Below are 23701 nucleotides of genomic sequence, written 5' to 3'. Positions count from 1 at the left end.
CTAAAGATATCTAAACTACTACAGGAACAAGATGGCACGGCAGCTTGTCCTCATTATAAGTAGGCAGGTGACCAAATGAGGGGAAGGACAGAAGAAAGGATTCAGTGAGGAAGTAGCCCTGTCAGCTGAAAAGGATGGTAAGGAAGCTGAGCCTCACAAGAACGGTCCAAACGAGGGGACAAGGGAAAAAAACCAATTCTTTGTAACTTAAGAGTGCAGACATGCACTGACAGATTTCCTACTATTTGACAAACAGGAGGGTGTCTTCATTGTCTCTTGTAAACCTCACCCTTAAGTCATTTTTTCATTTTTACTTATAAAAATTGGAAGAAGTTATGCATTCTTCAAATGAAGGAATAAAAATTATACATTTTCTTTATTTCTAATTATATAACATCTATGCCTATTATTTTATAGATGCTTATGTATTTGAGCAGTATTCTCCAGGTATGATTATCTGAGCTTTCATCTCTTATACAGTTATAAGTTATAAATCATTATAAATCCCAGAGTATACATATGTATACATGTGTCTGTACACATATACATACCTATACACACACACGTTCAACACTCTCTCCATAACATATTTCTTTTTTAAAAAAATATTTATTTATTTATTATGTATACAATGTTCTGTCTGTGTGTATGCCTGCAGGCCAGAAGAGGGCACAAGACCTCATTACAGGCCGGGCAATGGTGGCGCACACCTTTAATCCCAGCACTCGGGAGGCAGAGGCAGGCGGATCTCTGTGAGTTCGAGACTAGCCTGGTCTACAGAGCTAGTTCCAGGACAGGCTCCAAAGCCACAGAGAAACCCTGTCTCCAAAAAAAAAAAAAAAGACCTCATTACAGATGGTTGTGAGCCACCATGTGGTTGCTGGGAATTGAACTCAGGATCTTTGGAAGAGCAGACAATGCTCTTAACCGCTGAGCCATCTCTCCAGCCCCTCCATAACATATTTCATGCAACTTCTAGAACACCCCAAAAATGAAACAAATTCTAGGTAACAGGAAAATGGAAGCTGTTTCAAGTTTCTAAAGAACCCACATAGAAAGTTTTCTTTGTCAAGTTCCTACAAAAGGTAAAGAGCAGAGAAAGTCACTCTACAGTAAGGTCAATGGTTCACACAATGCTGTCTGTCAAGCAGGAGGCTCGCTGGCTATTTGTTCCCTTAGTCCACGACATAATTCCTATAACCACAGTACTTCTCATTCGACCGAAGCCATAACAAAATCTCCAATGTAAAGCTGAAGAAAACAAACATTTTCCACAGACAAGTATAACTGCTTTATAACAAATACATGTAATCATAACTATACTCACACAGTAAAAAATTTATAAACACACTTTGCTCTTTATAAGTGGTACTTTCATATAAATATTATCATTTAGCATTTTGACTTGAAAATTATGAAAATACATTACAATCTAAGTCACTCTAATCAAATTCTACTATACCTTGTAAAGCAGAGTGAAGAGTACAATGTGCAAAGTTTTGCAGTGCAGAAGTCTCATGAGGCCTTTATAACTGGGGTGCAATGATGTTCTTTTCTTATAAGGAGGCCAGGGATTGCCAGGGAACTTCCCACTCTGTTTTAAACTGTAGAAATAAAACAAAATCAAAAGGTCATGATAGACTCAAATTTAAACTACAGTTTAAACTGATTTACAAACATTAATTTCTATCACATCTTCTAAACATTACTAATTGATCATGAATGTTTTAAAAGGCTAGATACTTATTCACTACACAATGAACATTATTTTTGCTTTCCTATTGGATAAAAGTTTATCAAAAAAGCTAGGCTAAAAACTAAAGATAAATATAAAAATACTAACAAAAAGAACGTATAGCAAAGCAATTTCCTCGTCTAACACTTGACAAAATCAGTCATCTCGGGCTGGAGAGATGGCTCAGCGGTTAAGAGCATTGCCTGCTCTTCCAAAGGTCCTGAGTTCAATTCCCAGCAACCACATTGTGGCTTACAACCATCTTTAATGAGGTCTGGTGTCCTCTTCTGGCCTGTATTATTGTATACATAATAAATAAATATATATATATTAAAAAATAAAAATTAAAAAAAAATCAGTCATCTCAAAGTGTTCCCACTGCTAGTGGCTGGAAAGCAGTTAAAAAGAGGCACATTATTCTGATCCCACACTGAGTCCTAGAGGAGAAAGTGTACTAGAGGTGTCAGAAGAAAGGGTCACCAGTAGTCACTGATACTGTAGAAATAGTTTTGAAGTCTTTTGGGCTAGGGAGAAGACAATATTAAAGTCATGATTTAAATTTGATTCAAAACCACTAAGCCTTGTGTCTCAGTTTGGGTCTCTATTGCTGTGAAGAAACATCATGACCACGGCAACCCTTGCCTTACTTACAGTTTCAGGGGTTCAGTCCATTATGAGCATGAAGGGGAGCACAGTGGACAAGGTGCTGGAATTGAGAGTGCTACCTCTTGCAGACAACAGGAAGTGAATTGACTATCAAACTGAGGGAAGCTTGAGCAAGAGAGCTGAAAGCCCATCCCCATAGAGACATCTTCCTCCAACAAGGCCACACCTCCTTATAGTGTCACTCCCTTTGGGGGCCATTTTCTTATAAACCATCGCACACTGTCTCCCTCCCATTTGGTTCACAGACTAATGTGAAAGAGGCCATTACCTCTGGGAAGATATTTAAAGATACTTCTCTGAGAAGGCTAATCTAAACAACCTGACACAAGGCTTCTTACAAACCTACCTACAACTAGTTTATGAAAACTCTTATTCACGGGCACCCAGAAATATCAGAATCTGAGGAATGCCCATGACCTGGAAACTAGAGATGGAACAATAATAGATAACATATCTCAGGGGCAAGAGATACCGGGGGAAAGGAGAGCTAAAATAAACATCATCAACATAGCATCAAAAGGAGCTGCACTCTAACTGCAGGCACAAGATGGTCCAATGGGCAAAGCACATGCTGCACAACATGAGAACCTGAGTTTGGATCCTATAACCCACATAAAAGCAGGAATGGTAGCACATTCTTGTAACTCCAGCACTAGAGGGCAGAGATAAGCAGATCCCAAAGGGATGGTCAACAAAACAGTCTAAGTTCAGTGAGTGATCCTATCTCAAAAAATAAGATGGAAAGCCGGGCGGTGGTGGCGCACGCCTTTAATCCCAGCACTCGGGAGGCAGAGGCAGGCAGATCTCTATGAGTTTGAGACCAGCCTGGTCTACAAGAGCTAGTTCCAGGACAGGCTCCAAAACCACAGAGAAACCCTGTCTCGAAAAATCAAATAAAAAAAAATAAATAAACAAATAAGATGGAGAAATGATTAAAGAAAACATACTAATGTCAACCTCTGACCTCCAGATATGCCTACAAGGGTGAGCACATATACGGGCAGGAACTAAAAAGACAAAAATGAGACAAATGGAGAAATGTGGAAAGACAAAGAATAAAATAGGAAAGTAGAAAATAATAGTTTAAAAATCGCTTTGGAGATGTGATTTTATGTGACTGTATGAAGTAGTTATCAATAAGAAATTACTTAGACCTAAACAGCTAACGACAGAACATTGATTAAAGGACACATTATCCCTCCAAGAAAAGTTCTAAGTCAGTTTGTGCCAATAGGTTTCTCTGCACTAGTAACCATGACACCAGAGTCAAGAAAATCAGGATGTAGGGATCAGTTGTCAGCAGCAACTCGACCAGTCATTAGGGAAAACCAAACTCCCTGGAGACAAGACTGTGCCTGCTTGAGAATTCTGCTCTTAAAGAGAAAATAATAGATAGAAAGAAAGAGAGAGAGAGAGAGAGAGAGAAGGAAAGGAAAGGAAAGGAAAGGAAAGGAAAGGAAAGGAAAGGAAAGGAAAGGAAGCGCTCAGAATTATATGAAAAGCTAGCATGGTAATGCATTCCTTTAACCCCAGCACTCTGGAGGCAAAGGATCTCTGAATTTGAAGCCAGCTTGTTCTACATAGAAAGAACCTGTATCAAAAAAAAAAAAAAGAAAGAGACAGACAGACAGACAACTGCTTTCCTATCAAAGTACCTGACACGTGACAATAGATAGACACTATAAAATTTTCCCCCTACCAAACTTTTTATGTGAATTTTTTTTTTTCTGTTTTGGTCTGAGACAAGGTTTCTCTGTAGCTTTGGGGCCTGTCCCAGAATTAGCTCCCAGAATTAGACCAGGCTGGCCTTGAACTCAGAGATTCGCCTGCCTCTGCCTCCCAAATGCTGGGATTAAAGACGTGTGCCACCAAGGCCCTGTGTGAAATAATTTTCTTTTTTTTCTTTTTTTGTTTTGTTTTGGTTTGGTTTGGTTTGGTTTGGTTTTGGTTTTTCGAGACAGGGTTTCTCTGTGGTTTTGGAGCCTGTTCTGGAACTAGCTCTTGTAGACCAGGCTGGTCTCGAACTCACAGAGATCCGCCTGCCTCTGCCTCCCAAGTGCTGGGATTAAAGGCGTGCGCCACCACCGCCCGGCTGAAATAATTTTCTAATGATTTATTTATTCTATTTTATATGCATTGGTATCTTGTCTGTATGGATGTCTATATAAGGATGTCAGATCCCCAGGAGTTGTAGACAGTTGCAAACTGCCATATGGGTGCTGGAAATTGAATCCAGGCCCTTTGGAAGAACAGCCAGTGTTGAGCCATAGCTCCAGCCTGTATGTGAAATAATTAAATAGAACTTTCATTAAATTTTTATTAGTTTAATGAACTTAATAATAAATTTCTATTAGTTACAAAGTAATAGACTATTAAATTTATTGTATACTTACTTCTTATATATTCAAAATGGCTATCATTCATAATCATTGAAAGTCATAACAACTTGTAGATTTTCCTAGCAAATGTTTCCTCTGAATTTTACATCTTTTAATTTTTGTTAATTTTGTTGTATTTTGTTTTTCAAAACAGGGATTTTCTGGAACTTGCTTTGCAGACCAAGCTGGCCTCAAGATCACAGCCTCCGAGTGCTGGGATCAAGTGCTGCCAGCACTGCCCGGTTTATCTTTCAATTTTTACTTTTTCTTTCTTTTTTGATTTGGTTTGCTTGTTCTTTGAGACAGAATCCCATAATAGTTCTGACTATCCTTGAAAGGACTATGTAGACCAGGCTAGCCTTAAATTCACAGAAATCTGCCCACCTCAGCCTCCTGAGTGATAGGATTAAAGGTGTGTGTAGCCATGCCTGGTATGTTCCAATTTTTCAACACAAACTTTTCAATTTTACTTGTCTGACAAATACTTACTAGATACTGCCTAATAGGAGACTACACCTAGCTTTATATCAAATTTTTATAAAGATTTTGAGAAAATAAATCTCAGCAAAATTGTTTTTTAAAAACCTTTAGATAGCATTTTCTCTTAGTATATTTTAATGAGACCATATCATATGTTACAATGGAAACTTTCCTATAGAAATACAAACTTTTCCATAATGACATTAACCAACTCCTCAGACTTACAAGGCTGTATATCTGTCCATGGCAGATTGCACATCCCGGCGGTAAACTGTCCGAAGAATGACCATGACGGGGTCAAATTCCTGATCCCAGACTTCAGCTATTAGACAGAAGAAGCAGAGACAGAAATCTGACTTCTTAGGAATAAATCAAACTCAAATTACTTATCAAATTCATTGAGAAAATTTTAAATTCAAAAATTGAAAGTTAAATTTAATTAAATTGCCTTAATGAGATCTTGATGCTATGATTACTTTTACTAAGTTAAAAACCATAATTTCAACCTTAGGAATGTCCTCTTGGGTTCTACAAGCCTCAATAAGCAAAAGTTTTATAACATAACAATGCCCCACCATATAGTTTAGATTATTGCTGTTGAATTTAAGTATTTTTTTTCTTATTTTCTTGGTAAGGTACATATTAGAAAGAGTAAAATGGAAGGAATACCACTGTTAAATATAAAAAATATGCATTTATAAGAAATCTGGCAGAAGAATATCAAACCTGAATTAATAAAAGGTTACTATATTAGGGGTAAAGTCAGTAAAGTTCTTGTTTTAGAGAACAGGGATCTGAGTTCGACCCAAGAACACACATGAAAAGGCCAGGTGGCATGCACTTCCAACCCCAGAGCTAAGGAGGTGAGGACAGGCACATCTCTGGGGCCCTCAACCAACAATCGGCCTGTGAAGTGAGATCCGGTTTCACTGAGAGCTGTTGCAAAGAACAAGGTGAAAAGCTGGAGGAACAAACAACACATTCAAAGCTGACCTCTGGCTCCATGAATACACACACCCTTACAAACATGCATGCACACTAAATAAGTAAATACACAAAAAGCATTTTCTTTCAGTGTACACAGGGAAGAATTTATTTACATGTGTAAACATACCTTTAGGAGTATACATGCCTTGTTGCATAGAGCCTCCAGGTTCAAAAACAGGAGCCTTAAAATCAGCTACAGTAGATAAAACTGATTCAAAACTGTAACTTCCAGGAATAATGCCACTTTTGGGGTTGGGATTTTCTGGGATATGATGCATTTGTCAAGAAAAAACAATAACTAGGACAAGCTTCAAAGTCTGCAAATTACTCCTAATTTTACCAAAATAGAAAATGACTAGCTGTAATGTATAAGGTTGGCCACAAGAGGGCCACATAATCGATCAGTATTAACTTTATTATGATGTCTTTTTCAATCATTTAAATCTAGGAGCTAGTTAATAAACTATACAGTGAAGTAGTCCCAAGTATACTTTCCCCTGAATAAATTCATCAAACTACATCGAATGAGAGGGAAAACAATTTTAATTATTTCCATTTTCACCAATGCATAAATATGCTGCACCCTTCTTCAGAAATCCAGAAAAAGCAGGGCAGTGGTAGCACACACATTTAATCCCAATACTCAGGAGGCAGAGGCAGGTGGATTTGTATGAGTTCGAGGCCAACCTGGTCTACAGAGCAAGTTTCAGGACTGTAAGAGCTACATAGAGAAACCCTGTCTCAAAAACCCACTACTAAACAATGAGTTCAACACCAAGTAGGCAGAGGATAATCCATAAACTTTGAAAATTCAAGACCCAATTCTAACAAAAATCTTCAGGATGTTTAAAGCCCCAGTGGTAATTATAAAGACTCTCTCTAAGCTCTATGCATCCCAGGTTGGCTACATAAGGAAAAAAGACATAGGTTCCATTTACAAAATGCTCAGCTTCTTCTCCCTAATGCTGTTTTAGAGGATTGGGTCCTGTGTCCAAAACTATCAGTTCTGAGGTCAACATGAAGTCTAAAAAATCTTCCCGAGAGACAGTAAGAGACAAACGCTTACCACCTGCCCACACATATCCTTCAGCAAACAACGAAGATTTTTCTCCTTTTTTTTTTTCATATTTTCAAGTTAAAAAAAAAATCTTTAAAAATTGAGACATTTTTAATCCATAAAAGTAATTTTTACCACAAGCACAAAATTACAGTTTTAAAGGATATGAGGTCAAGCAAAGAGCTATGTGTCCTGTCATTCATACACAGCTGGGCCACCATCTCTGCCCTGAGAATCTCGTCATCAGACATTCCTAAAATTATTAAAAACAGAATTAATCTATATAGAGATGCATTATAAAAAATTCATCACATATTTTATTATAATGATCTATAAAATGTGGAATGCCTTAAGATACAGAGTAACAACTACAAAGCCCAAATCAAACTGCAGTTTCACTGCCTTGATATTGCTGTTCCTGTAAGCAAAGAACTTTTTAAAGATTATGCTAAACCATGTGTGAATTGTACATGTCAAGATTTTAAAGGTATGTTTAAATATATCCACATCCATAAATCCGATACTAACAGAGGATTAGGGAAGAGAAGGAAACAGTCATTAATATCACAATTGATGGTTTACCTAAGTGTAAGCGAAGACTCAGAAGAATCACAAGGAAGGTGAGTGCGCCCTCCAGCATGGACCGCTCATGCTCCACGTCAAGTACGGTATTGTGGTGCTGAGAAGCCATGGTGAGTAAGTCCACCACCTTAAATCTAGAGGGAGAAATATTGTAAATTCACTTTTAGAGAATAAAACAAAATTAAGTTCAATTCCCAATACCTCCTAATACCTATCTTACTATACATACGCTTACCTTTCAAAGACAGACGATATAAAGTAATCTGGATCAAGTCTAGAAGCACAGACCTTTAAAACACAAGGAAAACTTTATTTCTCACATTTGGTGTTGCTTCTTAGTCATGTTTTTAAATTTTCTGTTTTCTTCTACAAGCCATAAGACACACAAAACCAGAAAAAGCATCGAGGTCTAATAAAGATACTAATGATAGCTGGGGATCCCTAACTCCTCAACAGTAGAAAATCCATGTAGGAATGCGGTCCCCCACAAGCATCCACCCAGTTCATCTAACTCACGTGTGAATACAGTGTCTCCCAAGCCCTCAATGAATCTAAGGCTGCATGCGACACAAGTAGGTATAGCACCTACACTGTAAAGCCTGCCACAACTATTTAAACTCCTTCCTCCATTCTATCTGGTCTTTCCTACAGAAACCCTCAGAACAGTGCTTGCCTGGGCTTTCTCCAGCCTCCTGCTTCTGCCTCTTAACTAAAACGTGATGCTTCCCTTGTGGTCCATATGGTACAGCATCCTTCCTTTGGGAAATTGAAGTAACATGTTCTTTTCTCAACAAACTAACTTCTCCCATCATCACTGTTACTTCTGTGAATTAAGATACCAGGCACATCAAGGCATTTATAAAGCACAACATCTGAATATCAAGGTGGCTCACCTGTAATAAATAAATGTCTGGATCAATCATGGAATTGCAGAAATGAGACTGGACATAGGTCATGGCTTGTCCTTTGATTTGCAGACCATTTCGTACCCACATGTTGCTATGAATTTCAGCAAGACTAGCCTAACAAAAAGTGAATTAAAAATATATCATCTAAATTCAGTAAAATTATATTGTATCAAGCAATTATTTAAAATGTTGACTTAATCATAATATGAGCTTAGCATTCTGTCCAACATTATTCAGTTTAAATACACTTTTTCGTTTGCTTGTTTTAGTTTTGCTTTTATATTTAGGATAGGGTCTCACTATATAGCCTAGGCTGACCACAAATTCACTATGCTCCTCAGGTTGGCCTCTCTCTGTTCCACTATGTAGGTTTATTTTTAAATATCCAAACTAATGACTATATTTTATATAGCTCTCATCACTGAAATTTAAGAATGAGCTAATTTTTCACTAAGGCTTCTGGATACATTTATAGTAACTTCACTAAAATCTTTTTTGAGAATTCAGTACTTATTTTTCATTCCATTTTTCCTTCAATTCTCGCCTTACAAAATATACAAATAATGCTTAAAGAATGACCATAAAACAAATATAATTGGTCAAAGTCGATGAATACACTCTATTTTGGCTCAAAATTCAACCGAAAAAAAATCTCATAAATAACTGGAACTAAAATCAAACCTCAGATTAGAAACTGTTCTTATTCTATTAGAACTTAATTCTTCATGTCAGCGTCACCTAAAAGAGGACGAGACTACAAGAACTCCCATTCACAGAGTTCTAGAAGCCGCATACATACTTGAATCTGGAGGGGATGAATCATTAGTTTCATTAACATCTCCTGATCCGGCAAAAGGGAATCCAAATCTAATTCTTGACATTTCACAGCCTAAAAAATCCATGATTAGAACATTAGTAATTCAATATTCTCCCCAAATTACAAGCAACACCAACAGAGGAATGTGTTACTGACAGTCTCACCTTGCTTAAAAACATTGCATAATAACGATGCAGTGGCAGGTGAAAGGTAACCTGGTTAGGTGCTGGCTGGAGTAAACAAAGCACACAAGTCAAAGAATGTTTAGCACAAGTTCCAAGGCTTTAACATTGTAGACAGAGTCCCACCTAGATTAACTCGTACACTCGTTTTTAATCAGCACTTAAAACCTTAGAAGCTTTGAAAAGAACATCTCAGCAATAACTTCTGAAGTTACAAATACCAAATTAGAATCAGTTCTTTGGTGTTAAAATGTAAGTTTGACCTCGTCACTATTTATGTAGCTATAAAAATACAGACAGGTGACGATATATCTATACCCTATCTACGCTCCTACTGCTTAGTTAACCCCAGGACAGGTGAAGATATATCTATACCCTATGTACACTCCTACTGCTTAGTTAACCCCAGGACAGGTGACGATATATCTATACCCTATCTACACTCCTACTGCTTAGTTAACCCCAGGACGAAGGAAAGTCCACAGCATGAACACAACCACACCCAACTCTTGCTTCCTAAACACTTTTCTCCACGAGAAATCACCAGACAGCCTTACAAACGCTGACTCCATGAAAGGAATGGGAACTATACAAGAAGTCTAAAACATCTGAAGGGACATAGAGCACGGACGTGGACACAGAAACCAACTTGAAGGGGCTCTCACTGGTATCAATTTCGATACAACTATCTGAAACAATCCGAGCATCAAACAGATAGAGCACTCTGAGTAAAACAGAAATCATGAACCCCTACCATATAAAAATAGGTTAGTGAACTGAAAACTGAATAAGAACATAGAAATTTTTGCATAGTTTCAAGGTGTATCCTCACAAAAGATCTTACTACAGTGAGAAAAAGAACTTCAAGTTGACGCAGCCCAGCAGCCATCACACCGAGTGCGTGATCACAGTGAAAAGCACTGGGAGAGACACGTCACAGACCATCAGACTAGACACAGTGAAAGCCTCCAACAGTCTTTCTGGGATGTTCCTGGAAATACATATATATATATATATATATATATATATATATATATATAAAATCTGAATTTAATCGTGAGGCAAACCTAAACTGAGGCTACTACACTACAAGATAACTAACCTTTTATTTATTTATTTATTTTTTATTTTTGAGGGATGACAACTAATCTATGCCTTTCAAACTGCCTCTCTCTGGAAAGATAAAGAAACATTAAGTGTTTCAGAAAGAGATCTGAGATATGGTAACAAAATTCACCAAGTGACTGAACCCCAGGAGGAGCATCAGTGAGAACTGGAGAGACAGTAAAATGTACATGAGAACTGTACTCCAGCTCCCCAGAACTCAGGTCAAAAATGTCAGGTATCCTGCTACTTCCCTATAATCCCAGCACTGGGAAGAGAAGAGGAAGGCAGATCCTAGAGCTATCCAATCAGGCTGGCCTACTTGCTGAGTAGCCTGACAATGAGATCTTGTCTCAAAAACAAGGTGGACAGCTCCTAAGGAATGACGCTCAAACTTGATTGTGACATCCACAGGCATTTGTGTGATTTGCATGTACGTATGTATGTGCGCACGCACACACAAAATATATATATCAACTACTAAGACAAATTAGGTGAATATTCTAACTTACAGTGAGTGCATATTAAAGCTTTGAGTAGAAATGGGGATAGAATCAGTAGCTTGGATTTCAGAAAAGAAAGTTCTTTGTATTCCTAACTTTTCTAAATTTCTTACCGTATTAAAATATTTTTCAGAAAAACAAACTATATATGAAGATGCCAATGACTTTTGTACGCTAAACTAATTTTAGAAAAGAATTCACCACCTTTACACACATGCACAACTGGAGTCCTACCTGTACAAGGTTAAAGCTTAAATTGGGGAGTTGGGCAATTGGGGAGCACTGTCTGGTCTTTCTTGTGCATTGTGTGTTCTGAGCTACTTCTAATAAAAGGAGTGACTTCTTCAATGCCAACAGAGTGTGCCCTGAGCCAGCTCTGTTCATCATTAATAAAACACACCTTGGTTCCAGCTCATTCTTCCATTCTCTATCAAGAACATTACTCAAATAATAAAGCTGGAATACACTTTTCATTAACTTCTTCTGCCCCATTCACATTTATGACAACACTTTTACTTATTCAACTGAAGCTAATTTTGTCTCCTGAGAAATGACACATATAAACTTAAAATGGAAAAACTATGTTTCTGTCCTATAGGATAATAGGATATAAGCAAACACAATTAAAGTACTCTGCAATTTCCAAAATGTCAGTCAAAGGACTAGACATCCCTTTTCCATTCCAATTCTTCTACTCTAAACCCCATAAAAAATACTCATAATTTTCATTGTTAAATGAAATCTAATACTTTTTCCTTAAATGCTTTTATATATGCCAAAAAACACCCACACCTAGACAGGCTAGAGATGCAGTTCAGTAGTGTGGCACTTGTCTAGCGTGCACAGAGTCCTGGATTCAATCTCCAGCACAACAAAATTTTAAGCATTTTTTATACAAAATATACATAAACATACCTCATCTACAAAGTTAATAGCATCAAACCAATCCTGAAGTGCTTCAAGGCAGTACCTTACAACATTTCGGGTATACTCTTGAGTTTCCTTTAAAACAAAAAAAAGTTACGAAATTTCATAGTACATAACATGCATATTTTCAACATTAAATTACATGTAATAATAATTATAAGCATTGCATATATAAGGGTAAAATGTGTATATTTTCAAGATAACCTAAATTTTCTGTTTCAAGAAACCATTCTTTCATAAACTAAAAGTAGCAACCAATGACAATTATGTAAATTACCGAATACAACATGCTGCCTTCTATATATTCTTGAAATTGAAGCAAAGTTGGCAAAAAACTTTAAATAAATTAAATGCAGGTTCTATTTCAATGGCTCCCCCAAAATATTACAAATTCATTGCTATTATTACTATTACTCAATAAAGTCTCTTTGTAGATGATGAAAAAGTACTAGACAGAAATAATGGTGATGTCTAAAAATCACCAGAAAATGGTTAAAGAGCAATTTTCAATGGCTATTACAGACAATAAAAAGAAGGCTACAATATATATGTACTAGAATTAGCCTGTAATATTTTGGTTTGGAAGAAGAAATGGTGTGAGCCATTTAAAGCATGAGAACTGTGAAAAGCAATTACAATGTCTTATAATAAAATGGATCCACTCAGTTAAGTTTTAAGTTAAATGAAAATGTAACTCTAAAGAAGGCTCTTGTTTAAAAAAAGAACTATATATGCAAGGACTGGAATAAAAATCTCTTCCCCCTCCTCTCCAAAAGTATGTGTAGTTCCCGGAAGATACTGGGAGGTCAGAATTGGAAAGCAAATGGTTATTTTGGTGGACAAGACAATGTTCTATATTTGGTGTAGTGTGGTTGCACAATTTTGAAAATACACTATTAACAACTGAATTTTATAATTAAAATGGCTAGAACAGCAAATTTAACTAAACTAAGACCATTATGAAATGTACTTCAGGAAGCAATGTATGGCATAAATGTGCATGAAGCATCTAAGTCACGTGGCTCAACCTCCACAGCGGCCTATATAAACCACCATGCCTTCAAAACCAGGCAAATCTTACACTCCTTCCTTTCTTTTCCTGAGACAGAGTCTCACGCATCCCAGGCTGGCCTTGAACTCCTGAACCTCTGCATCCACCACACCACACTCCCCATTCAGTCTTCATTTCTCCTTTACCTTGCTCTTCTCCACGTCCTGTCACTTCTTCCATGACATTATCAATAGGTCCTCGCCTATTTTGCTGCCACCATCCAGTCCAAACATCACTTATCTGGTCACCTTGCCAACAGTCTCACTCTGTCCCAACCTATCCTGTATAAGATTTATCTTTATAAAAATATTATCTTACACATTCTGCTCCCCATCTCACTGAAAAAAATTTAATGACACTTACAAGTTAATAATAAATAATCTGTCTTAAACAAACTAAAATGGAAGTTAATTCATGTATAAAGAAACTCTGAAGGTCCAGAAAGAAGATGGTTCCGTACATAGGTAAAGGCAATGGCCACCAAGCCTGACCGAGTTCACCACCCAGGACTCAAATCATGGAAGAAGAGAACTAACTCCTGATCTCCACATCCACCCTGTGGTGCACTCGTACACATTCAACCCTCCAACAATCAGCCAATCGGTCAATCAAAAATAGATAAAGTGTGAAATAAGGTTTATTTTTCAAGAAAAAGAAACTTTGAAAACCAAATATGCCACTTTCAAAGTCTGAACAGACTGTTACATGAGTGTCTAAACAAAACTCTACCACAGAACAACTTAGCCAAAGGCACCAAGAGTGCTTCTGAAGATGGCCTATTAATTCCATTTCCAAACGTAGTGTATTTCAACACTGTGTTCAGTTGATCTCTTCTCAACCTCCCACCTACATTCCCCACCTTAGTGTACATACTGATTGATATTCATCATTTTATAATCTGCTAAAAGCAACTATAATTCTGTCTGAATTTCTCCGTAAGATGGGCATAACGTAACCTACCTCCCAGTAGTCATGAAGATACAAGCGAAATTATGCGTGTAAGATGCTCTATGTCAGCCGGGCGGTGGTGGCGCACGCCTTTAATCCCAGCACTTGGGAGGCAGAGGCAGGCGGATCTCTGGGAGTTCAAGGCCAGCCTGGGCTACAAGAGCTAGTTCCGGGAAGGGCACCAAAGCTACAGAGAAACCCTGTCTCGAAAAACCAAAAAAAAAAAAAAAGATGCTCTATGTCTGTCTAGCACTAGGTCTCATTAGCAAGTAGTGGTATGTGCCAAGAATCAAAAAGAGATTCATTGAATCTGCAGTAACCAAATATGCCACTAGATGGAAGCAATTATACAAAGACAATAAATTATATGTACCATAACTTGTTTAATTTTTAATCCTTTATTTTTATATTTTATAATGGAGAATGTAGATAAAAAATGGATGCTTAACTTTAAATAGAATTGTTTGTTCTAGTTTCAATTTCTAAAAACTGTCAGGACTGATAAAAACAGCTCTGGCCATTCTCACTGAAAAATAAACAACAACAATTTGGTAAAAAGCACTGGTTCTGAAATCAGAGAGACATGCTTTCAGATTCAGCTTCTACTTGTAGCTGGGTGAACCAAGAAAGTTGTCTAATCTCTGAAGGAAAGGGCTGATACTTCCTAAGAGATGCTCTGAGGGTTGGATGAAAGTATTGATAGAGTGCCTAGCACAGCATCTGGTATCATCTTGATGCTCATCAGGAAAATACCTCTCTAGAAACTGGATGCTTCTTTAACTGGAAAGTCACTCTCTGGGTTACTTCAAAGACTACAAAATAAATTCAACAGGACTGTTTTCTCAGTCTTCTATACCTCTTAGATTAAGGGAATACTTATATCTAGATAAGCATAATATGATTCTGGCCTTCAGAGACAAAAAATAAAGCATTGCTTAGAACCAATGATTTATCACAGACATAAATATAATTCCAGCTTCACAATCCAAATTCACCCTAAGCAAAACTGACCAAATAACCTGCCTAAAACTTTCGCCTCCGTGGGTCAGTCTATCTTCCTGCATCACTGCACTGTTGACAAGGCACCTCCTTCTTCTGTGTCTCCTCCTCTCCCTTCTCTCTTCAAGGCTCACATCTCCTCTCCCTTCTTGATCCCACTCTCTACAGTACTAAACACAATCTACATGCCAAAGGATCTAGAGCTCAAAGCCTCAGTCCAGGTCTCTCTTACCAGCGTGAGCTGCACAACAGGGGTCTTCTCACAGACAGTCACACGCACCTCTAAAACTAACTCAGCCCCTCCTTCTGTCACTCTGCCAACCTCTGTACACATTATCTGACAGTCAAGTCTTCTCAACAAAAATAGACATCACCAAGTCTATTAATTATGTCTCTAAAATACATTTTGAATATTCAAAATATGTATCTTGAATATGACAATTTCATGTTTATGCTTATGATCTCATGTTTAAGCTACTATTGTGGCATCATTTAAATTAACTTGAATTTATTTATAGAGTAAAATGGGACATTTTGATGCATGTGTACACAATGAATGCTTATATAAAGGTATCGACAATCCTCTCAAATGCTTATCTTTTTTATTTCTTAAGATTTATTTTTTAGCCAAGCGGTGGTAGCACACGCCTTTAATCCCAGCACTCGGGAGGCAGAGGCAGGCAGATCTCTGTGAGTTCGAGACCAGCCTGGTCTACAAGAGCTAGTTTCAGGACAGGCTCCAAAGCCACAGAGAAACCCTGTCTCAAAAAAAAAAAAAAAAAGATTTATTTTTTTATTATTTTTAGTTATGTATCGGTGTGACTGCATGTGAGTGCAGGTGCCCAGAAGCATCAGATTCCCCTGGATTTTTAACTACAGATGTTGCTAGCTGCCTGATGTGAGTGATGGGAACAAAACTCAGGTCTTCTAGAAAAGCAAGTGCTCTTAACCACTGATTCCTCTAGCCCCCTTTGGTCAAAAGGAGGAGGAGGAAGAGGAAGAAGAGAAGGAAGAGAAAAAAGAGAAATGGTATTTTGTGGGTTTTTTAATAACAAGAGTATTCAAAATCTATTCTTTTAGAGAATCTGAAATAGTGAGGCAGGCCCAGAGCGATAGCTCATCATGTAAAGTCGCATGCCTCCAACTCCTAATGATGTAAGTTTGATCTCTGGACCCATATGGTAAAAGGAGAGCATCAATTCCAGTACACTGCCCTCTGATCCTCACATGTGAGCCATGGGATGTGCATGCCCTGTTTATACTAAGTCTAAAAATTTGACAAATTTTTAAAAAGAAAAATGTGCAAATGTTAAAACAAGTCCCCCCCCAAAAAAAAGTTTGAAATATACACTTTATTACTGTTGATCACCATGCTAAGCTTCAAATCTCAAAAACATTCCTTTGGTCAGTTTTAAGCCTTGTAATCATTGGTCAAAAGCTTCCCTTTTTCCCAAGTTCCCTCACTATCAGTTTCCAGAGAGCATCGTTCTCCTCACCTCTAGAGGTGCTTTTTAAGAATCATAAGTGAAATATCCATGAAATTGGCTTATCAAAACATCTTAATTAATCTGTCTGTTCCTAATCGTGGGTGTATTGTGTGTTTCTGCACCGCATGTTCTAGACAAGAGCTCCACCACCATGCTACATCCTCCTCTGCGTAGTCTTTTATATAGAAACCTGATAGCAAACTGTTTTAAAATATTCATAGACTACTCTTTAATTAAACCCAGGACTCTTCAAAGTATCTACAAGAATCTGAACTGCAATCTGACCCCTCTCTCTCCAGTGAAGCATGTCTACTCTTGTAGTCTAGACACCAATTCCCTATCCAAACACTTTTCCCATCTACTTCTCCACAACCACCACTAACCTACCCTCTTTTTATTCTTCACACAGCTGGTTCCTTCATATTCTTTTTTTCAGAAAGGCCTTCTCCAATTTTTAGATTTAACATGCTTTTCTCTCTCACAAAAACAGTGTTACTTTGCCACAGAGCATAATAACAAAGTAAATTCATATGTTTACACTGTGTTCATGAAAATAACAACCATGTCTATCTGGTTCAATACCAAAATACCTAAAATCATTTAACAAAGGTTTTCGAGTAAATGACCAACAAACAGTTCTTAAATAAATGCTACAGCTTGAGTCTTACAAACTTTTTCAAAAGTTAACCCTAAACCGGGCGGTGGTAGCGCATGCCTTTAATCCCAGCACTCGGGAGGCAGAGGCAGGCAGATCTCTGTGAGTTCGAGACCAGCCTGGTCTACAGAGCTAGTTCCAGGACAGGCTCCAAAACCACAGAGAAACCCTGTCTCGGAAAAAAAAAAAAAAAATCAAAAGTTAACCCTACCAGTTCTTCCTTCACTCTAGTTAGAATTGCTACTCAGATTCATTTGCATATCAAATCAATCAAAGCCTCTAACAGCGGGGCTTAGGAATGTATTCTTTTTTTGTTTGTCGGTTTGTTTCTTGGGAGATTTGTTTATTTTTACTTCCCAGATAACTTTCCATGAAAGAAAATCACTGGGCCAAGGAAAAAGAATGAGAAAGTGTTGGGGGCACAGAGGTCCTTGTACTTACAGAGAAGCACTTAGAGAGCCAGGAATGTTAATCACATAGAGATGTCTCTCAATGGAGACGATAAAATCAAATACCCGCGATCTGTCCAGAAAGCTGAGTGGATTTTTTTTTTTTTGGTTTTTTTTTTTTGGTTTTTTTCGAGACAGGGTTTCTCTGTGGTTTTGGAGCCTGTCCTGGAACTAGCTCTTGTAGACCAGGCTGGTCTCGAACTCACAGAGATCCGCCTGCCTCTGCCTCCCAAGTGCTGGGATTAAAGGCGTGCGCCACCACCGCCCGGCCAGAGTGGATTTTGTTAACAACCTGGTGACCTTTTTGCTATCTGTGGAGGCAGACCTCTCCCTAATTCCCAGAATAGTTATCCCAGACTCTTCCCTCCCTAGACCACTACCCATCACTAGGGGAGATGTCACATGTATTTTATGGCCTGCTGACCTCTCTGCTATTGGTCAGAGACCACACTAGATTCTAGACCATACTAGCTACAGAACCCACCCTCTCATTCACATGTACTTTGTTAAAGAGTATGTGGTCACACCTTCAGCTTTATTGTGTACCTGGAACTGAACTGATTGGACTGATAATTGTCTGAAAACCTTTTCCCAAATAATCCTGTTTTAAATATGCTGACAATGAATCACCTGATTCATTCAATGACTGCCTAATGTCTGATCCAAGTTGATGAAGTCAATTTGCACTGCCGTTTTCATTCTTATTTCTTCGTGGGGTTGTTTCCCTGTATGGTACCTGCAGGGACCTCCCCCTACCACAGGAAAGCAGGTCCTCCAAAATGGGAGAGTGGAGGGCTAGCCTTAACCAAAGCTTGAAAACTAAGAAAGGAACAAGCATGGGCACAGCAGGAGGTGGTGTAAGAGGACGAGTCCACAGCTAAGTTAAGGCAGCTGTAGTCAAACTTAAATCATTAATGATATAGTAAATGGCATGAAGAACACAAAATGAAAGACAGTGTGGATAGGTGATTATTCTGAAACTGTCATGGTGTACACATCTGTAGTCCCAGCACTTGGCAGGCCAAGGTGAGAGGATTATGAGTTTGAGACTCAACAGTGAGAATATACATCAAAAATAAAAACAAAATCTAATGAAGCAGGGTAACTGAGGTTTGTCTTTGCTTTTTAAAACATATAAAACCCTGGATTTTTATTTAACACATAAGTCCCTAGCACTAAACATATACATAGTCATTCATTTATAATCTTTGTCTCACACACACACACACACAAGGTTATTAGAGATTTGAGACATGCCACATGCCTATAAAATCGACATGACTAGCATGATGCTTTGAACTTTGAACTACACTAAGTTCTAAGAAACTGAATTTAGAGAATAGGTTAAGTCCGTGGGAGAAAATACTAAAAAAAAGAAACATAAACTTAAAGGATAGAAAGAAACCTCATTATTACCTAGAAGCTCACCTCACTGTCCCATTTTTGTTTCGTTTTGTTGTGTTACATTTGTAAAGGGATTTAAGACAAAAAAAAAAAAAGACACAAATCTCAAAAAGATGTTTATGAGTTGACCTAGTCACCCCATATAAAGAGAAACCAGAAACTAAAACAATGAGCTTTAAAATATTCCCAATGTAAGATGCTACCTATGCAAGGAGTGCTGGCGCACGCCTTTAATCCCAGCACTCAGGAGGCACAGGCAGGCGGATCTCTGTGAGTGCCAGGCCAGCCTGGGCTACATAGCAAGCTCCTGACTCAATGATATATAGTGAGACCTTGTAGAACGTTCACTGATACAGGCTAATGGGTTGAGCATCATGGGGTTTTATATCAAAATCTTCATGCAATCCTTAGTTTAATAGATTTAGAGGAGTCGTTCTGATTAATAAAGACCCATCAAACTAATGACTAAGTATATATAAAAAACAACTGAAAGTTGTATAAAACTATTTTGTGCTTAGAACCTTAAAATTAGAAACTTTAAGCCAGTCATGATAGCACACAGCTAGAATGCCAACACGTGGACAACTGAAGCAAAAGGACTGAAAACTCAAGACCAGCTTGTTAGACAAACTGAGTTCAAGGCCAGCCTGAGCTAGAGAGCAAAACTCTGTATAAAATGATAAACTTTTTTTGAAGACCATCTTTATCTTTGGAAAGACACAAAGTATTAGATAGCTAGGGACAGTTAAAACAAACCAATAATGCTAAAGGTGGAGTATTATGAAGTTTCAACAACTGTTCCAAATAGGGGCAGCTGGGAGATCTGTGATATAAATGAATTTCAATATGCCCAAGAATAAAATATATTGTTTCTGATAAGCTTTCACAAAGATGAATTCAACTTGAAATAGAACTAAACACTACACATTAAATATATTTGCAGGTGTGTTTTCTTTCTTAAGTCATTTTTAAAATGCAGAAATTACTGGGTCTGGAAAAGGCTGGGATAAAACCGGACTCTCTGAACATAGCGGACAATGAGGACTACTAAGAACTCAAGAACAATGGCAACGGGTTTCTGATCCTACTGCATGTACTGGCTTTGTGGGAGCCTAGGCAGTTCGGATGCTCAACTTACTAGACCTGGATGGAGGTGGGGGTTCCTTGGACTTCCCACAGGACAGGGAACCCTGATTGCTTTTCGGGCTGAGGGGGGGGGGGACTTAGTTGGGGGAGGGAGAGGGAAATGGGAGGCGGTGGCGGGGAAGAGACAGAAATTTTTAATAAATAAATAAATTTAAAAAAATAAAATAAAATGCAGAAATTAATAAAAATACTTCAAACATACCCTAACTTTACAATGTGATAAAAGTCCCCACATCGGCTGTGCACAGGCTTCAAGCTCAGCAGCAAATGCAGCATAGTATGTCTGAGACTCAAACTCCACATGCTCATTGAGTTCTCGCTTGTTCAAGTTCATACCTTGTAAAGAATAAAGCACACATGGACTTTGTCAAGTAGACACAAGCATACAGATTAAAATCAAACACTTCCCTATACTCAATATGCTTTAATCAAGTAGTCCCAATTAATTAATTACAAAACATATAAGTTTACAATGAAATACAAAAACAGCTAGTGCTTTTTCTTAGAATTTTACAAACTAACATTCATAAGAAACTTTGTAGGCCGGGCGATGGTGGCGCACGCCTTTAATCCCAGCACCTGGGATTAAAAGCCACAGAGAAACCCTGTCTCGAAAAACCAAAAAAAAAAAAAAAAAAAAAAAAAAACTTTGTAAATAGCTCAGCAGTGGTGGCCCACGCCTTTAATCCCAGCACCTGGGAGGCAGAGGCAGGTGGATCTCTGTGAGTTGGAGGCCAGCCTGGTGCTCAAGAGCTAGTTCCAGGATAGGCTCCAAAGCTACAGAGAAGCCCTGTCTCAAAAAACCAAAAATTTAAAATTAAAAAATTAAAAAAAAAGAAACTTTGTAAATGTCACAAACAGAACTGAATATCTTTAAATAAGAAAATCAAAAACTGCTAAGCGGTGGTGGTGCACACCTTTAATCCTAGCACTTTTGAGGAAGAGGTAGGCGGATCTCTGTGAGTTCGAGGCCAGCCTGGTCCAGGACAGCTGGAGCTGTCACACAGAGAAACCCTGTCTCAGAAAAAAAAAAAATAAGAAGAAAAAGAAAGAAAATGAAAAACAGTTTTAATTGCTGACAGTCCAAATTGTTATAAATATGTTACAAATCCGAGAAAACAGATTTCAAGTTTCTAAACTAATGGTTTAATGTGCTACCAGAAAACCACACTCGTTTCTTAATAAACCCTTGCTATCTTACTATATTAAAGTTCTTATAAATAATAACTAATATAAATAATGAGACATCTGGTTTATAACCTCAATGGTGTGCTATTATTTTTAATTAGTATTTAATATTTTAGCGTTAGGTATCTTTCAAACAAACAAAGGTTAAATTCATACCTTGAAAGAAAGAAACAAAGTTCATCCATGTAACTAACAGGCCATGATCCTCCAAAAACCTCTTGGCCACACTTTGATGAGAAAGAATATTAATAAAATCACTAACAAGAGGCCAGTACGTGTTATTCTTCAGTAAGGCTTCTCCACAGTTCACCACAACATGTAAACTATTTTCTTCATCTAAAAAAATCCAAAGATTACTTTTTTAAAAAACAACTTCACTAATGATACAAAATATTACTATAGACTTTAGAAGCAGAAACACTTAAATCCTAGCCCCAGCATAGCATTTAAAATCGGTATGACTCTAGGCATGTTGTTTAGACCCTTCATTCTTAAAATAAAGTAAGGAGTGTCTCTCCGAGGCATTAAATGGAATGTTAACATGAAGCCCTGAATGCACTGTGACCGTACTCAATACTACATGTCCTCTTCACTGCTGACACTGAGCAGCTAGCTACATGCTTACAAAACCTCATTTCCTGGATTCTGTTTCAATCAAAAACATTATCACTAGATTAATTTCATTCTAGTTTATCGTTCAAGTCTGCTGATTTCAAATGGGACATATTGTTATCTTCTAGTCAAAGAATGTGTGTAAATGCAATTTTTTAGCAAACAGAATTATCTCAGAAATAAATACACAAAAAGCACTGAAACCTCTTTAACACCTCCTCACCCAAAAATCCTTTTAACCTACTCCTTAACTAGCACACTGGACTATGGAGCCTCCAATCCCACTATGAAACAGACCATACTCACAGCACACCAAATGCTCAACACCAGTACTGTTTTCTAGTACACACTGAGGTATACAGTTACCAAAAGTCCGTTCTTTTCTGTTCATGCTGATGTTCTTTTTATCACAATTATAGATTCAAACAAAGAGTATAACAAATAATGAAATATGAATTCACATTAAGAGGTATTACAGAAAATAAATCATATGCTTTGAGATACAATAAAAATAAATGCATAGGGATACAGGGGTTTAAAAAATCTCAGGGATGGGGCTGGAGAGATGGCTCAGCAGTTAAGAGCACTGGCTGCTCTTCCAAAGGTTCTGAGTTCAATTCCCAACAACTACATGGTAGCTCACAACCATCTCTATTAGGATCTGATGCCCTCTTCTGGCATAACATCAAACATGCAGATAGAGCACTCACATATGTAAAATAAACAAATACATCTTTTTAAAAACCCAGCAACCTCAGGGCAGAAAAGGAAGATTGTTTCAGAGATATGCTAATTCTACTTTAAACAGACTGAAAATGAATTTACAGATACAGTATAGATAAGATAAAATCCAACCAAGGAAATCACGCTCTAAAAGCAATTTTTCCAAAGAATTACATGACTGGAAAATGAGAACCACTGAGATAATGCAGCAGGTGAAGATGTTTGTCCCACAAGCCTGGCAACCTGAGTTCAATCCCTGTACTCCATACAAAGGTGGAAGAAGAAACTGATTGTAAAAAGTTGACCTCTGACCTCAACCTGCATCCACGATACGTTTTTTATTAAGAAGTGGAAAATAAAAAAATTCTTCTCTATGTTTAAAGTTAAAAAACAATGTATCACATTTAAATGATTCTTCACCTTATCAGACTTTTCAACTAGCCATGCATTTGCCAAACTCATCAGTAAGGCGGGGGGGGGGGGGGGGGCTCTACTGAACTTCTTTATTTCTACACATTAAATTTATACTTCAGTCCACAGAATTATTGTACCCTACTCTTAAGTTAGAGCAAATAAAACCAGGAAACATTAAAAGTCAAGCTTGCCTGTTACTCCCTGATTCCCAATGGACAAAAAAGGGGAAACTACATAACTCCATTATGGAAGAGGAATCGCCTACATCCAAACTTCTGAAGAAAATTCCCAACTAAAAC

General features: G+C 37.7%; 1 protein-coding gene across 6 annotated transcripts in view; it reads right to left on the bottom strand.

The window, feature by feature from the left end:
* Ubr3 (ubiquitin protein ligase E3 component n-recognin 3) overlaps nucleotides 1–23701 on the bottom strand; it is a 127200-nt gene that overhangs the window by 65285 nt on the left and 38214 nt on the right. For all 6 annotated transcript variants that reach the window (XM_041631408.1, XM_041631410.1, XM_041631411.1 and 3 more), the window contains exons 9-20: nucleotides 21810–21989; nucleotides 20668–20801; nucleotides 12315–12401; nucleotides 9775–9840; nucleotides 9593–9682; nucleotides 8779–8907; nucleotides 8121–8173; nucleotides 7886–8019; nucleotides 7471–7556; nucleotides 6374–6515; nucleotides 5485–5581; nucleotides 1463–1604 (exon numbers count right to left, since the gene is read on the bottom strand). In XM_041631408.1, the coding sequence (XP_041487342.1) occupies nucleotides 1463–1604; nucleotides 5485–5581; nucleotides 6374–6515; nucleotides 7471–7556; nucleotides 7886–8019; nucleotides 8121–8173; nucleotides 8779–8907; nucleotides 9593–9682; nucleotides 9775–9840; nucleotides 12315–12401; nucleotides 20668–20801; nucleotides 21810–21989 (1340 nt within the window). The remainder of the gene's footprint in view (nucleotides 1–1462; nucleotides 1605–5484; nucleotides 5582–6373; nucleotides 6516–7470; nucleotides 7557–7885; nucleotides 8020–8120; nucleotides 8174–8778; nucleotides 8908–9592; nucleotides 9683–9774; nucleotides 9841–12314; nucleotides 12402–20667; nucleotides 20802–21809; nucleotides 21990–23701) is intronic.

Source organism: Microtus oregoni, unplaced genomic scaffold (genome assembly GCF_018167655.1).
Source record: "Microtus oregoni isolate MIOR12 unplaced genomic scaffold, Mior012 000037F_ref0000500, whole genome shotgun sequence".
Taxonomy (NCBI): domain Eukaryota; kingdom Metazoa; phylum Chordata; class Mammalia; order Rodentia; family Cricetidae; genus Microtus; species Microtus oregoni.
Note: the sequence above shows the minus strand (reverse complement) of the source record. Positions and strands in the feature narration are given on the sequence as shown.